We start from the raw sequence: 13,627 nt of genomic DNA on the forward strand, positions 1-13,627 counted from the left end.
AGCGACGCCATCTATGTGTCAGACCGGGGACTTATCAGCCTGTTATTAAATTTTCATTGTAAGTCATAAACACAATCCATACAATTATAAATGCATCCATACAATTCTATAATTAAAGTAGTGTATCGTTACCATGGAAACGCCTCCAAAAAAACTCACACACGGTGCGAATAGTCCTATTTTAATTTCCTTTGATTTAATTTTTTGATGCAAAACTGTAATTTTCTTGAAAATAAAATACAGCCCGTGTTACTCGCTAATAATTAAGCTTTCTATTAAGTGAAAGAATTTTTAAAATCGGTCTAGTAGTTTTAAACTTTAACCATTATAGTGATTTTTTATAGGGAAATTTTTTACACCTTGGATTATTTTATTTCAATTTTCGTAGAAGCCTCTAAATATTTGAAAACAAACCTATTTTCACACGCCATTTCTTGAATCCGAATTAAGGTAATCCCGGTGAAAAGATTTCACTTGGATTTTTTTAACTAGAAAAACTTTTATTTTCCCAGGCTAATAATTAGTTTGATATTTTAATTTCAAAATTTAATAAAATTTATTATTTTGTTTCAGGGCATATGCAATGGTTGATGTATTGACAACCAGATTACATGATGCATACACAAATTGGACATTTCGACCGGCAGATAATGACAATGAATCTCGTCTCACATTATCTGGTCTGCGTCGAATTGGCGGATTACAAAAACGTAATAAAATTGCTGAAAAGGAACTTAATAAACAGGTTTGTAATTTTTTCTTATTTAGTAAAAGCAGAACAATAGACATTATTTGAAAACTTGCTACGAAAATTTGTTAAAATTTTATTACAAAAATATACCATTACAGGCTTCAATTATCCATCGCATTCAGCTAGTCCTTTTTTTTGCAGAAAACCTGACTTTTGCACATTTCCGATGTTTTTAAAATAACTTCTTAAACTCCGATTTTTTCCAAAGTATTTTTTCTTAAAAATTACCTAATTTTTCTCCTAGTTATCGCATTGAAAAGTCGGGCGAATTTTAATTGTGACGAATATCGTAGAGTGTATTTGACTTGACTTGCACTTGACCTGATAGCTAATGATATACAAACTACACTCAATCATCTGTTCAACAGATTATCAGTTTTATATCAAAAGTTTATGTTTATTTATTTGCCCTTTTTGTAAAATTTATGATCTACTTGACATAAACACACACGACACACGTTCTTAGTATTTAACACTTACAAATCACATTTTCCATACAAATTATTTATTATTAATACATGCGCATGACATGCAAACTGTGAAATAAAATGAAAATTGACGCAGTTCATGAAGCAAATTTAAGAAGGCGAGACTTGAAACCCGGTTTTCTAGATATCCCATTGAAGACGTAACCAATTCCGTTATTCCTGTTCTATGTGAGTCACTCACATAGGTGTCACTATTTTTGTATACAGGACACACAAACCTTTCACACTGCTATATACAGAATGTTTTTTTAACTTTACATATACATGAAACTCGAAAAAATGAGCTTAATAGAGTAAAATTTTAAGAAAAATTTTAGTTTGAAAAACGTACATCTGATTAAAACAAAACTTCTCTATGATTCAAAACTGCCAAACACTTTGAAAAAGTTGTTCTTTATAAAAAACTCTCTTATCAAAAATGTTATCTTGAAATGTCTATTCCAATTCTCCCGAATAACTTAGCAAAATTATTCATATGTGGTTTTATTTCAGGTGAAAGAAAAATATCTTTATCAAGTAAAAGAAAATCCACCACCTCCTGCAGCTCCATTAAAACCTCGTCCGTTTATGGGCTTAAGTTGTAAAAATTGCACACCAAGTAGTAGGGTAAGTTTTTAAACATTTTAGATTTTAATTTTGCTTACATCCTTCCTCAATTTAAAGGTGAAAAGGTCCTCTCGCTTATCTCTCTTCCATAACACTCAAAATAGGGGTAGGGATAGTATTTAGTCTTGATTCATTGAGTGTGTCAGAAACAAGTGGTCATGAATTGTATCTCGTTCATCATTTTTACAGAAATCATTAAGTTTTGGTTCCAAATGATGCTCATAGATGGTATAGGTCTAAATTTAATTGTTATTTTTTTAAAATATATCTACAAATTATAGCTCATGTGTTATTCTGATGTATAAGCAATATTATTGTACAGTTTCATTCAAATCCATTCAATAGATTTTGCGTGAAAGCGTAAAAAACAAACAAAGAACCTTACTTTCACATTTATAATATATAGGGATAACTATAAGTAATTATCTATTCAGGTAAAAAATTCTCCAAAAATAAAACAAAATTTCTACGAAGGTTAAATTAAACATTAGTAAAGGCGATTTTTTTTTTGTTTTGGAAAATAATCTGTTTTAAAATTTTCTTTATCGAATAACATTTATGTCAAATAATATTTATGACCTTTTATTTTATTAATCAATGAATCAATTAATAATAATAACAGATTGATTAGCGTGGAAAAAAAACTAAACTAAAACTGTTTTATAATTGTTATCATAAAACTATGTTAACCACACAAAGATAATAAATTATAATTTTATTATAAATAATAATTGTTATAAATAACTGACTTTAGATTATATAAAAATACTTTAAATCATTTTCAAATGTCATGATTTACAACACCACGAGTGTCATTCATTTTTGGATACAATTTTGGAAAATACGATTTAAAATAATGGCAATTTTGTTGGACAAGGCACAGGGAATATTAATGAATTTTCTTTTCGTTAATAAAAGCTCATTCATGTAACAAAAAGTATAGAAAAAATTATTTTTCGAATAACAAAAAAAAAACAAACAAGATAAGTCATCAAAGATTTGTTTCTATCTCTTTCTAGCTAAATATAATTTAACATGAAGCTGTTATAGGAAACATAGTATATGACGTCACAGTATCTGTCAAATCTCTGCTACCGTTTAAAAATTAACCAAAATTAATAACAATAAAATAAATTCTGAAAATTTTGTGGAATTTCCACACCATTAATCTATTATTTGAAGTATCTTTATCAAATTTGAACAAAAATAGATGAGTTGTTGAAAAAAGTTTTGTTTCTATGTACAGTAATCTCTCAAAGTCAAATTCTCACGATAATTTATTAAAAAAGCACTTCAGATAAAATTGTAAGTATCATTTGAAGTTCACGATTCAATTTTTGCACTTTTCATTGATCTTAAATATGATAATCACATTTTCCAAATGAATGGTATTATGTGAAATTTCCCAACAATTTTTAATTTTTGATAAGAGATTGTTACTTACGATTATTTTAAAAACATTAGGTACTTATTTGTTTTATTAGCTAGAAACTACTCGAGATTTTTCTAAGCCGGAGAGTAATTATTTTTAGGTTACTTAAATTTGAGTGTTATTAAATTTTATGCAAAATTTTATCGAAATTCAAGAAGAAACTCAAAATAGTTCAAAATTAAATGAGAACGAGTAATTTTGTGGAGATACCAACTGGTCAAAATATTAGGGAAATTATTGCCCTAAAATACGATAACAGGCGTTAACTTGGGTTTCAGTAGGCTTTGAATTATTAGATAGATATTAAGTAACTATAGTAATTTACCATTATACTGTTTACATGTATGAATGAACTATCTATTAAAAATACTCTTTTAATAGTCTAGTTATTTCATAGACCTGTGCTGCTTTTTTTTAAGGTTTAAGCCTGTTTATGTTAGTCATATTGACTGCTCGACGTCCTTAGTGATTTTTCTAATAAAAAGAAAATTTCTAAGCGTTATTTCTATAAAATAAAAACCAAGGGTTTGCTCTCTTTATTTCGTGTAGTTAACTCCGACTAGGAGCTTCTCTAATTAGGTGGCAAAGCATGTGTTATTTTTATAAGGTCGTAAAAATAGAATCGATAAGAATGTATCAATCATAATCAAATTACCTTTAACTCTTATCTAATAATTCAACACTTTTAATTATTAATAATAACTATTAAATTTCAAGACAAAGCATTTAGTATGGCCACATTATCCACTTTTGCAAAAATTATCAAGTCATAGAGGATTTATTTTGGAGTGTCTGACTCTGTACTTTTATTATAAAAGCAACGATTCATCGCTGGTATGCCACTTTCTAGCCCCAAAAATGAGTCAGAACTCGAATCTGGTTCTGACACGTTTTCTTTAAAAAATAGCAATTTGAATTGGATTTGGAGGGTGTTAATACTCGATCGAAACTATAAAGAAAAGGCCCGGATTTACCATGCAGGTAGAGTCTAGGACGGCAAGAATTGAAGGGCGGCAAATTTTGACTTATAAAAGGCACAAAAGCTGAAATTTTAGAAACATGTCAATTATTTTTTATGGTAAAGCCATTAGGTTGCTAAATTGTGCCTTCCGAGGAAGAAACCAGAAAATAGGAGACTCTGAACTGTCATTATTTTACGAAATTTCGTGACGTTCGAACTAGTACTTGTTCAGTAAAGGCACGAAAATTTTACATTTATACTCATCGATGAATCTGTTCGCACTTGACCGCGATTCGATTATCAATTATTTTTACGATCAAGATTTAAAAAAAGTTATTGTACTAAATGACAATAAAAATTGCAAATAAAAATGTTAATTACATAAGTAATTTGCATATTAAATTACTTTCACTATTATTATTATTTATTACGTAGGACTGACTACTGTAAGTAAAGATAATTAGAAGGTGGTTTATTATACTTTGATAAAAAATAAATTTATCTTCCTTATTTAAGCTACAATTAAGCAGTATTTACTCAACTGGTATATTATAGGAAATGTCACAATACTTAATGCAAATACGCAATGCGATTATAGGGTAAGATGTAGTACCTAAAGTCAAATGTACAGTTCTGTGGTTTCTCGATTGATTTTGCCATGTATTGGACAGCATTTGTATTGCAATTAGGGTATTTTATAAGAGTGAAGGTAGACTGAAGATTGATTGTCAATGTGGTTTTGTTACAGAATCAATTAAAAATAATATAAAAAAAATTTTGTGTTCATTGTGTCCTGTTGCACAATTTGATACTAAAAAAAATTCTTGGTGGCGGGGTGTTTTCCTCGATAGATTTTGCCATTCACTAGGCAACATTTTTATTGAAATTAAGGTATTTTGAGGAATGGAGATAGGCTGAAGATTGATGGCAAATGTGGTTTTGTAAGAGCTTCTTTTAGTTTTTACTGTATGAACTACAGGTAATATTAGATTAAAAAAGACATACTTCTGATTAAGTAGTCGTTCCAATATGTGCGTACATTACGCTTAGTTTGATCAGGATATTTATTATGACATAACATAAAAATTTCTCTGTACTTACTTTAAATTATCTCTGTTACCTTTAACTTCTGATAACTTTCACAACTCAATTTTTTTAATGATAAAACATAAAATTTGGGCAAAAAATGCTAATTGGCAAATTATAAAAATATTTTTGCATTTTCTCAAAATTCATGGCAAGCTGAATCGATTGAAATAGTTTAAGTTCCTAGTTAAGCTAAATGAATGAAAATGGTCAATTATTGGTGTCGTTTTTTTTGTTGCACTTTTTTGGTTTTTCCTCCCAATCAGCAAACAAGTCAGAACCATAACGTGTGATAAGGAACATAGTGTTCCAATAGTAAAAAAATGTTGTGTGTTCTTTGTGTCCTGTTTGACAATTTCTTACATAATTAAATTTTTAGTAACAGGAAGTTCTCTTTCACGAGATCCGGAAAATTTTTGATTGTTCCTCCAGGCTTTATTGGATGCATATCCTTATTTTGTTATTCTAACAAAAAGATAATCCAATAATGGGAAAATCATTTGTCTAACATTCAATAAAACGGATTGTTCGCGAGCAGAAACTTTATAAATTGCTATTTTCTCAGTGTTTTTGAGCTATAAAATAACCGCAATGACCTATTTTCTTTGGTCCAACCAATGTTCAAACCGCGAGGGCTATTTGTTTTGGTCAATTTTCAAACCACGAAGAACTTTGAACCGTCATCCGGCTAATCTTCATACCATTATTATTATAATTCAAGGAGAGACATATTTATTAATACTTAGCAGATATCCCTGAACAAATAAATTTTTATAAATAATTTCACAACAATAATATAAATATCAAACTGATCTTTGATCAATTTTTATTAAATTTAATCAGATACGCTACGCAATAACATCATTCTAAAAACAAAACACGATTTAAATCAGTATCTAAGTAAATATTCCATCAAAAACTTATCCATCAAAAATATTTAGATCAATTTTATTATTTGGACAAAAATTCCAACAAAAAAAATGTGGATCAATTCAAAAAAATAAAACTCTGATTAAAAATCAATTAGACTTTGGTCTAAAGTGAAAACAAAAGTGATGTAAAAAATAATGTGTATTAATGAATTAATAATTAATATCTTTGTTTAATTGTTTTTAATCCATTATAAATTAAAAATGGATGAACTTTGGATAAATGATTTATGATTTTATTCTTCATAAATACGATGAGTGTTAAAAATATGGACTTTGTCGTATAGAATTTTTGTAATCAGAAATGTAGTGGAATTTCCTTTTTATTAAGGCATTGTGTTTGTTATATATCAAAGTTATTGACATTATTTATTGATTTCTTAATCAGCAATTTAATAATTTTGGTTTTTTTCCGTTCTATTAATGTGTAAATCTTTGCAAAAATGATCTTTAGGTTGTATCTTCGAATTAAAAATAGAAAAATTGAAACGGTAATTATGTAAATATCATTTATGACCGCAATTAGGGAGTATTGATGATTTTTTTTACTTTAATAAAAGCTCATTCATGTAACAAACAGATGAGAAAATTTATTTTTCGAATAACTATAAAAATAACCAAGATAAAAGTCATCAAAAATTTGCTTTTATTTCTTAAAACAGAATTTAGCTTGTAGAGTTTAGTCCCAAGTTTGTTACGCTAAAAAATATTGATTCTACGACCAAAATTTTGGAATAGATGTTCATACAATCACCTAATTAGTTCATTTTCGGTTGTCTGTCCGTTTGTCTGTCAACACGATAACTCAAAAACGAAAAATGATATCAAGCTGAAATTTTTACAGCGTGCTCAGGATATAAAAAGTGAGGTCGAGTTCGTAAATGGGCAACATAGGTCAATTGGGTCTTGGGTCCGTAGGATCCATTTTGGAAACCGTTAGAGATAGAATAGAAGTTTAAATGTAAAAATATTCCTTATAAAAATAAACAACTTTTGTTTGAAACATTTTTTCGTAAACATCAGTGTTTAAATTATATAGTATGTATTACATGGGAATATCAGTTATGTATTTGTGTGACATGTATGTATGTGTTATGTGACAGTGTAATCAATACAGTCTATACATGGTATTTCAATAGTTAAAACAGTCAATTGTTTGTTTTCACTAGTTTAAGTTGACCTATGTTTGAAACTCGATAAATAAATTCAATCGAGAAAAATGATTCAAACGAAAAATGTTAGTTTCAAAGGCACACAACTTATACCGGCATCGAATTCGAAGTTTTCAGGTTCAATTAAAACCTCACTCTGATTCATAACTGACAAACATTGCCTTGGCGCTCGTACATCCTCAATCAATTTTCATTAAAATGATGACAAAATCTTAAAAATCAAGGTTCGTGAAAATGAACGATTTATATTTTTTCCCAAGGCTAGTGTATCCGATCTTTTGCGAATAATTTTTTTCCTATTTTTACATGCAAAATTCATTTGGTGTGAAATGTTTAATTGCCAATCTTTAACTATTTATGGTAAAAGTAGAGAAATTTTTAAATGTCACCATACATTTAGTACTGTTATTAAAAAAACACCGCTGCTACTATTATTTTAGTAAACGAATAGCAATAAATTATTAAGGAGTCGATGACTATTAGAAAGTAAAGAAATGGTTATACTTGATATTGAAATATGTATTTACAAATTCCTGCAAATGATTCCACAAGAGCTTTGATTCATAATTTGCATTCTTTTCCTTATAAAAGGGTTTATTTTTTAAAAAGTTATGAAACTTATTAAAATTTCTCTTTCATTTTTTGTGAAGCACACTTTTGAGACACTTTGTATATTACTAAATTAGGTTTTTAAATTTTTATAGATTTTTGTTCTAATAAATTTTATTTTGTTTCTTTAATTTATTGTTTTAAGTTAAAAGTCAATATTTGAAAAATTTTTCTTAAGCTAGAATGTGACAAAAATAAAAATATTTTTGTTTTGGAAAAAAAAAATGATAAGAAATTGTTATAAAATTTATTGGCGTTTTATAAATGTGATAAACATAAGCGTAACCATAAAGAGGCCTGACTTTTTAAGGTATGACACAATTTATTGGGTGAAAGCAAGTGTGTTCATTGGAAAAGTGTTATGTCATAGATAATAATTTTGGTTACGGTCGTGAATACTTTATCAATCGTTTTGTGTGGTAAGTATTTGCATTTTAATGTAAAGTTTACACGTAATAGCGTGCAGTTTCGAACAGTTTCTAATAAAGTGTATGGGGGTATTGAAATAAAACGAGCTAAGTTATTCATGAAGGAAATTTTTTGAATGAATTATTACTAAAAATATCCTATTTTTGATTTGTATATTCGCTCCGTGCGTGAGTTTCGTTTCCATGGTAGCGATACACAACTCTAATTATAGAATTGTATGGATGCATATATAATTGTATGGATTGCATTTAAAACTTACATTGAAAATTTAATATTCTTGTTTCACAAATTTAAATAAATAATTATGATAATTTACATTTGAAAAATAATATTTGTGCAATTTGATTTCTTATTTTCACAATTTTTAATGCATTAAGTTTAATTAATTAGTGTTTTTCAATAATTTTAATTTGACATTTCTATAACATTAACATGTAAAGAATTGCAAATTAGTCATAACAGCCCCCTTTAACTCCAAAATTTTTCACTTAAAGCGCTGGCATCGATTTTATTGTCCCTACCATGACTACGCACACAACGAATAGGCAATATTCGTGAATCAACTTTAGGTAGTTTGTGAGGGACATCATGTTCTGACCTCAGATTGGACCTTGTTCTCTGAGTTAGTTGCTTTAATATTCAATTTAGATAATAAAAGGTCAGAGATAAAATAGCACTTTAAATTAGAAAATTTATCCTTGTAAAAAAACTATCATTTTTTATTTTAAACATTTTTTCGAAAATTGTTAGCTTACGGAAAAATATGCCATTATTGCATTTAATCTAAAGAAAACACTAGCTAAGAAAATAGCTTTAGCCAAAAATTATCAAGATTAGTAGACAACATTCGCCTGTGTAAATGACTTTGGCCTGAAATGCAAATTCCAAGATCATTTGATTCTGATCTTCAAATGATCAGGACGTGGTATTTTAAAATGGTTCGAATCGACCGTTATTGCCTTGTGAAACTAATCTCACAAACAAGATAATTATGAGTCGAGTTCGAAACCTGAAGTGTGTGATATTTCCGAGACTGTATATTTATTAGGCGCATGAGTACAATCGTAGGTAGGTGTTTCGATGATCTTATATCGCTTCCACCTCTATTAGCAAATTCGTTGCGGTTACTACAGAACACTAAGTGGCAGGCTCGCTGAACGACTGAGTCTACCAATGCATGATGATTATTGCAGGAGCTGTCCTAGTTTGCGAGGAGGAAGAAACGATGTGTCATCTTTTCTGTAACTGTCCAGCTCTTGTCTTGGGAATATGGATACATTTGTGTCAGCCCTTTTTTGACGATCTCTTCAATTTGAAGTCCCTTGCTGTTTTTAAACAGCTCCAAATGTTACATGGAATATTAGCTGGGAATAGACCAATCCTTTTTCGATATCAGGACATCCAATCTAACCTAACCTAACCTATAATTGGTGCATTCTTTATTGATGGTTTTTGATGAAGGTTTTATTAATACTTTATTTTATTATTAATTATTAACGTTTCGAGTTACAGCGCATCCAATAAATTTTAATTATTATTAATAATACCTACACGTGTAATAAAATATAGATAAAAATAAAAACAAAATGACCTTATTGTGTTATAATAATAATAATAATAATAATAATAATAGTAATTAACACAAATAATTTTTAATAATGGTTGGTTGTATTTTTATATTTATCCTTTTTGAATGTCAACATCCTTCGTATTGACCACCAGCGATTCACTACTCATTATGTTTTCTATTTAGTATTCTAAACTATTCTTAGAATCACACATAACACTTAAAATAGAACATTGCTTGAATTTTATTCATCGTTTTAAAATGTTATGAAATATTTATAAATTAACAGAAAAAAATAATAGTATTCGATTGTATACTATCATTAAAACCTAGAGCTTTAAGCGACACATCGGTATGCATTTATGTGGTTTATTTATTGAAATCGTGGGTCAATTGGATAAAAACTTCTTTAGAAAGGTCTCTGATTCATTTCAAAACAATAAAGTTAAGATCTATGAAGATGAAACACCTAAAAAATCATTTTATAATCGTTTCTATATCGTGATCGCAATTTCTAATCGGATCATTTTCAATTGTCTGACAACTTAGTTTTAAGGTGGTTGAGTCGCTGCAGAAAAAAACACTTAATTCTAACAATAAGATAGACTACACAGTAGATGGATTTCATTTTTTACTAATTTTAAATTTGTTTATAAACAGTTGGTTTATTATTCGCACCGTGCGTGAGTTTTATTGGAGGCGTTTCCATGGTAACGATACACTACTTTAATAATAGAATTGTATGGATGCATATATAAGTGTATGGATTGCATTTATGACTTACATTGAAAATTTAATATTATTGTCTCACAAATTAAAATAAATAATTATGATAATTTACATTTGCAAAATAATATTTGTGCAATTTAATTTCTTATTTTCACAATTTTTAATTCATTAAGTTTAATTAATTCGTGTTTTTCAATAATTTTAATTTGACAGTTTCTATAATATTAACATGTAAAGAATTGCAAATTAGTCATAACAGTCTCCTTTATCGCCAAAATATTTTCACTGGAAGCGCTGGCATCGATTTTATTGTCCCTACCATGACTGCGCACACAACAAATAACAGACAATTAAATTTTTTGAACCTTCGGTAAATGATGCAACTTTTGCGTATTTCTTATATATATTAAAATATTGATAACATTTTTAAAGCGTAATATGATAATTTTAATAGTAAATGTTACATATTTTATATATTTTAATATAAATTAAATGTTAAATAAAATAATAACCCTCCCTCCCCCACACTTCATCACAATCACATTAGTATAGTATTGAATAACAATAACAAACTATTGTTTTTAAATTATATATTTATTTTGTAATACTATATATTATATTACTAAAATGGTTTATTAATTATTTAAAAAGTTAATTACTATTCAATAAAAGTTTTAATCAACGTAATAAAAACAAGTGAAAACAAACAATTGACTGAGTTAATTGTTGAAATACCATGCATAGTCAGTGTTGATTTCTTTATCACATAAGACATACAGACATGTGACACATACATAACCGAAATTCAAGTATAGTACATATTATAAAATTTTCGCCTAATTGGCGCCCTCACGGATAAACAGTGATGTTTACGAAAAAATGTTTCAAGCAAAAGTTGTTTATTTTTTGATAAGGAACATTTTTTACATTTAAACTTTTGTTCTATCTCTAACGGTTTACAAGATTGGTCCTACGGACCCAAGACCCAATTGATCTATGATGTTCATTTACGAACGTGACCTCACTTTTTACGTCCTGAGTACGCTGTAAAAATTTCAGCTCGATATTGCTTCGTTTTTGAGTGATCGTGTTCACAGACGGACTTACGGACGGACGGACGGACAACCGGAAATGGACTAATTATGTGATTTTATGAACACCTATGACAAAATTTTTTTCCTAGCATCATTATTTATTTTTAAGCGTTACAAACTTGGGACTAAACTTAATATACTATGTATATTTCATATATACATGGTATAAAAATTAATTAGTGGGGTGATTTAAAGTGCATTAATAGTACAGTAAAAATGTTACAAAAATCGACTAATAAAGGAAAATGAAAGAAACCGCTCGCATTTTGCTAAAACCTCATGAAATGTGTTTCTTAGGTGTCAAATATTATTAGTAAGGCATGAATTAATGTTGCAAATGTTTCTATTTGTTAATAAACAATAAATTTTTAATTCAATAAAACGATTAATGTTAAAGTTCACTTAAAAAATTAGTGAACAGTCAACTTGTATGATGTAAATGTTAAATGTTTGTCAAATAATCGAAAACTTGTATACATGTATAACGTATACGTAATTCAAGTTGATTATTTATTAATTTTGTGAATCATTTTTAACATTAATCGATCCATTGAATTATCAATTTATTTTTTCCATTGAATTATCAACTCATGCCTTAGTAATGATATTTGACACCTAAGAAACATTTCTTTCATTTTCCTTTATTTGTAACATCTTTAACTGTACTATGAATCATATAGGAATCATACTTTAAGGAAATTGGCTATAGCGTGCATTCTACCTTAAGAATTATACTGAGTTTAAAATTTGGAACTTCATCTTTGGAATAGTTTTCAAAAAATATCTCTTTTCTGAATAATTTTTAACTAAAGTCGTTATCAATTTGCCTGCGAATTTTTAGAAATTTTTTCATGACATATTTTCATGTTGGACTCATAATTTAAATAACTGTGCGTTGGACTGTTTTATAAACAGGTAATAATGCTATTTCCCAATAATTAATTACACGCACAAGACGTATATAATTAACGTAAAGTTTTGTTATGTAGACAATTTTTACGCATGTGTGATTCTATTCTTAGATTATATATTTTATTATTTTCACTTCCATGTTTCAAAATAGAATTCTTATCAAACGAAAATGTTTTAACTATGTTACATTGTACTCTTTAAAATTTAAAACGTCTTAATATTTATTTTCAACACAATACACTTAGAATCAGTAGCGTCACTATTGTGAGGCAAATATATAATCAATCTATCATGGTTGTTTTGAAAGTCATTCGTAATCAATCATTGTGTTATTTCTTATTATAAGTTGAATAAATATACTTGATTTTGATAATAAATTCGGTAAAGTTTGGGAAATGGTTAATTTTTTTTAATAGGTTTGTTTCGTTGTAAAAAAAATACAGAAAAGGAGTTTTCCGGTTCCGGAACGATCCGCACGAGCTTCTGCACGGGATTTTATCTCTACATTATTTTCTTTGTTGAAGCTTTCTTGAATATCTCTGCTTCTATTGATCGGATTGAGACGACTAAAAAAAATAACTATTTTTTAAGAATTTCTGCATCGACCTTGCTTGCTTTCGAATCCTGAATATTGCTCAAAATCTCAAGAAAACAGCAGCAACCTCATATTTTGATCTTTCTCTGATAACTTTTCGAAAAATGAACAAATTGAGTTGCTATTCTGGAAAAAAATGTAACTTATGATCATAAAAATGGAGGATAAATTAAACGAGCTCGTACAGATCAGGCAAATCATCGGTTTTTTAATTTTTTTGTTTGAATAGCAGGGTTTTTTCTGTACTATCAGGTTTCTTTTAAAACC

At 28.2% G+C, this 13,627-nt stretch overlaps 1 protein-coding gene across 4 annotated transcripts in view; it reads left to right on the forward strand.

Annotated features, from left to right (window-relative positions):
- The window catches only part of LOC123305323 (glycerol-3-phosphate acyltransferase 1, mitochondrial), a 60,654-nt gene that overhangs the window by 33,776 nt on the left and 13,251 nt on the right, over positions 1-13,627 (forward strand). For all 4 annotated transcript variants that reach the window (XM_044887287.1, XM_044887205.1, XM_044887127.1 and 1 more), the window contains exons 2-3: positions 574-745; positions 1,732-1,845. In XM_044887287.1, the coding sequence (XP_044743222.1) occupies positions 584-745; positions 1,732-1,845 (276 nt within the window). In that variant the 5' untranslated portion in view covers positions 574-583. The remainder of the gene's footprint in view (positions 1-573; positions 746-1,731; positions 1,846-13,627) is intronic.

This window comes from Chrysoperla carnea, chromosome 1 (assembly GCF_905475395.1).
Source record: "Chrysoperla carnea chromosome 1, inChrCarn1.1, whole genome shotgun sequence".
NCBI lineage: Eukaryota > Metazoa > Arthropoda > Insecta > Neuroptera > Chrysopidae > Chrysoperla > Chrysoperla carnea.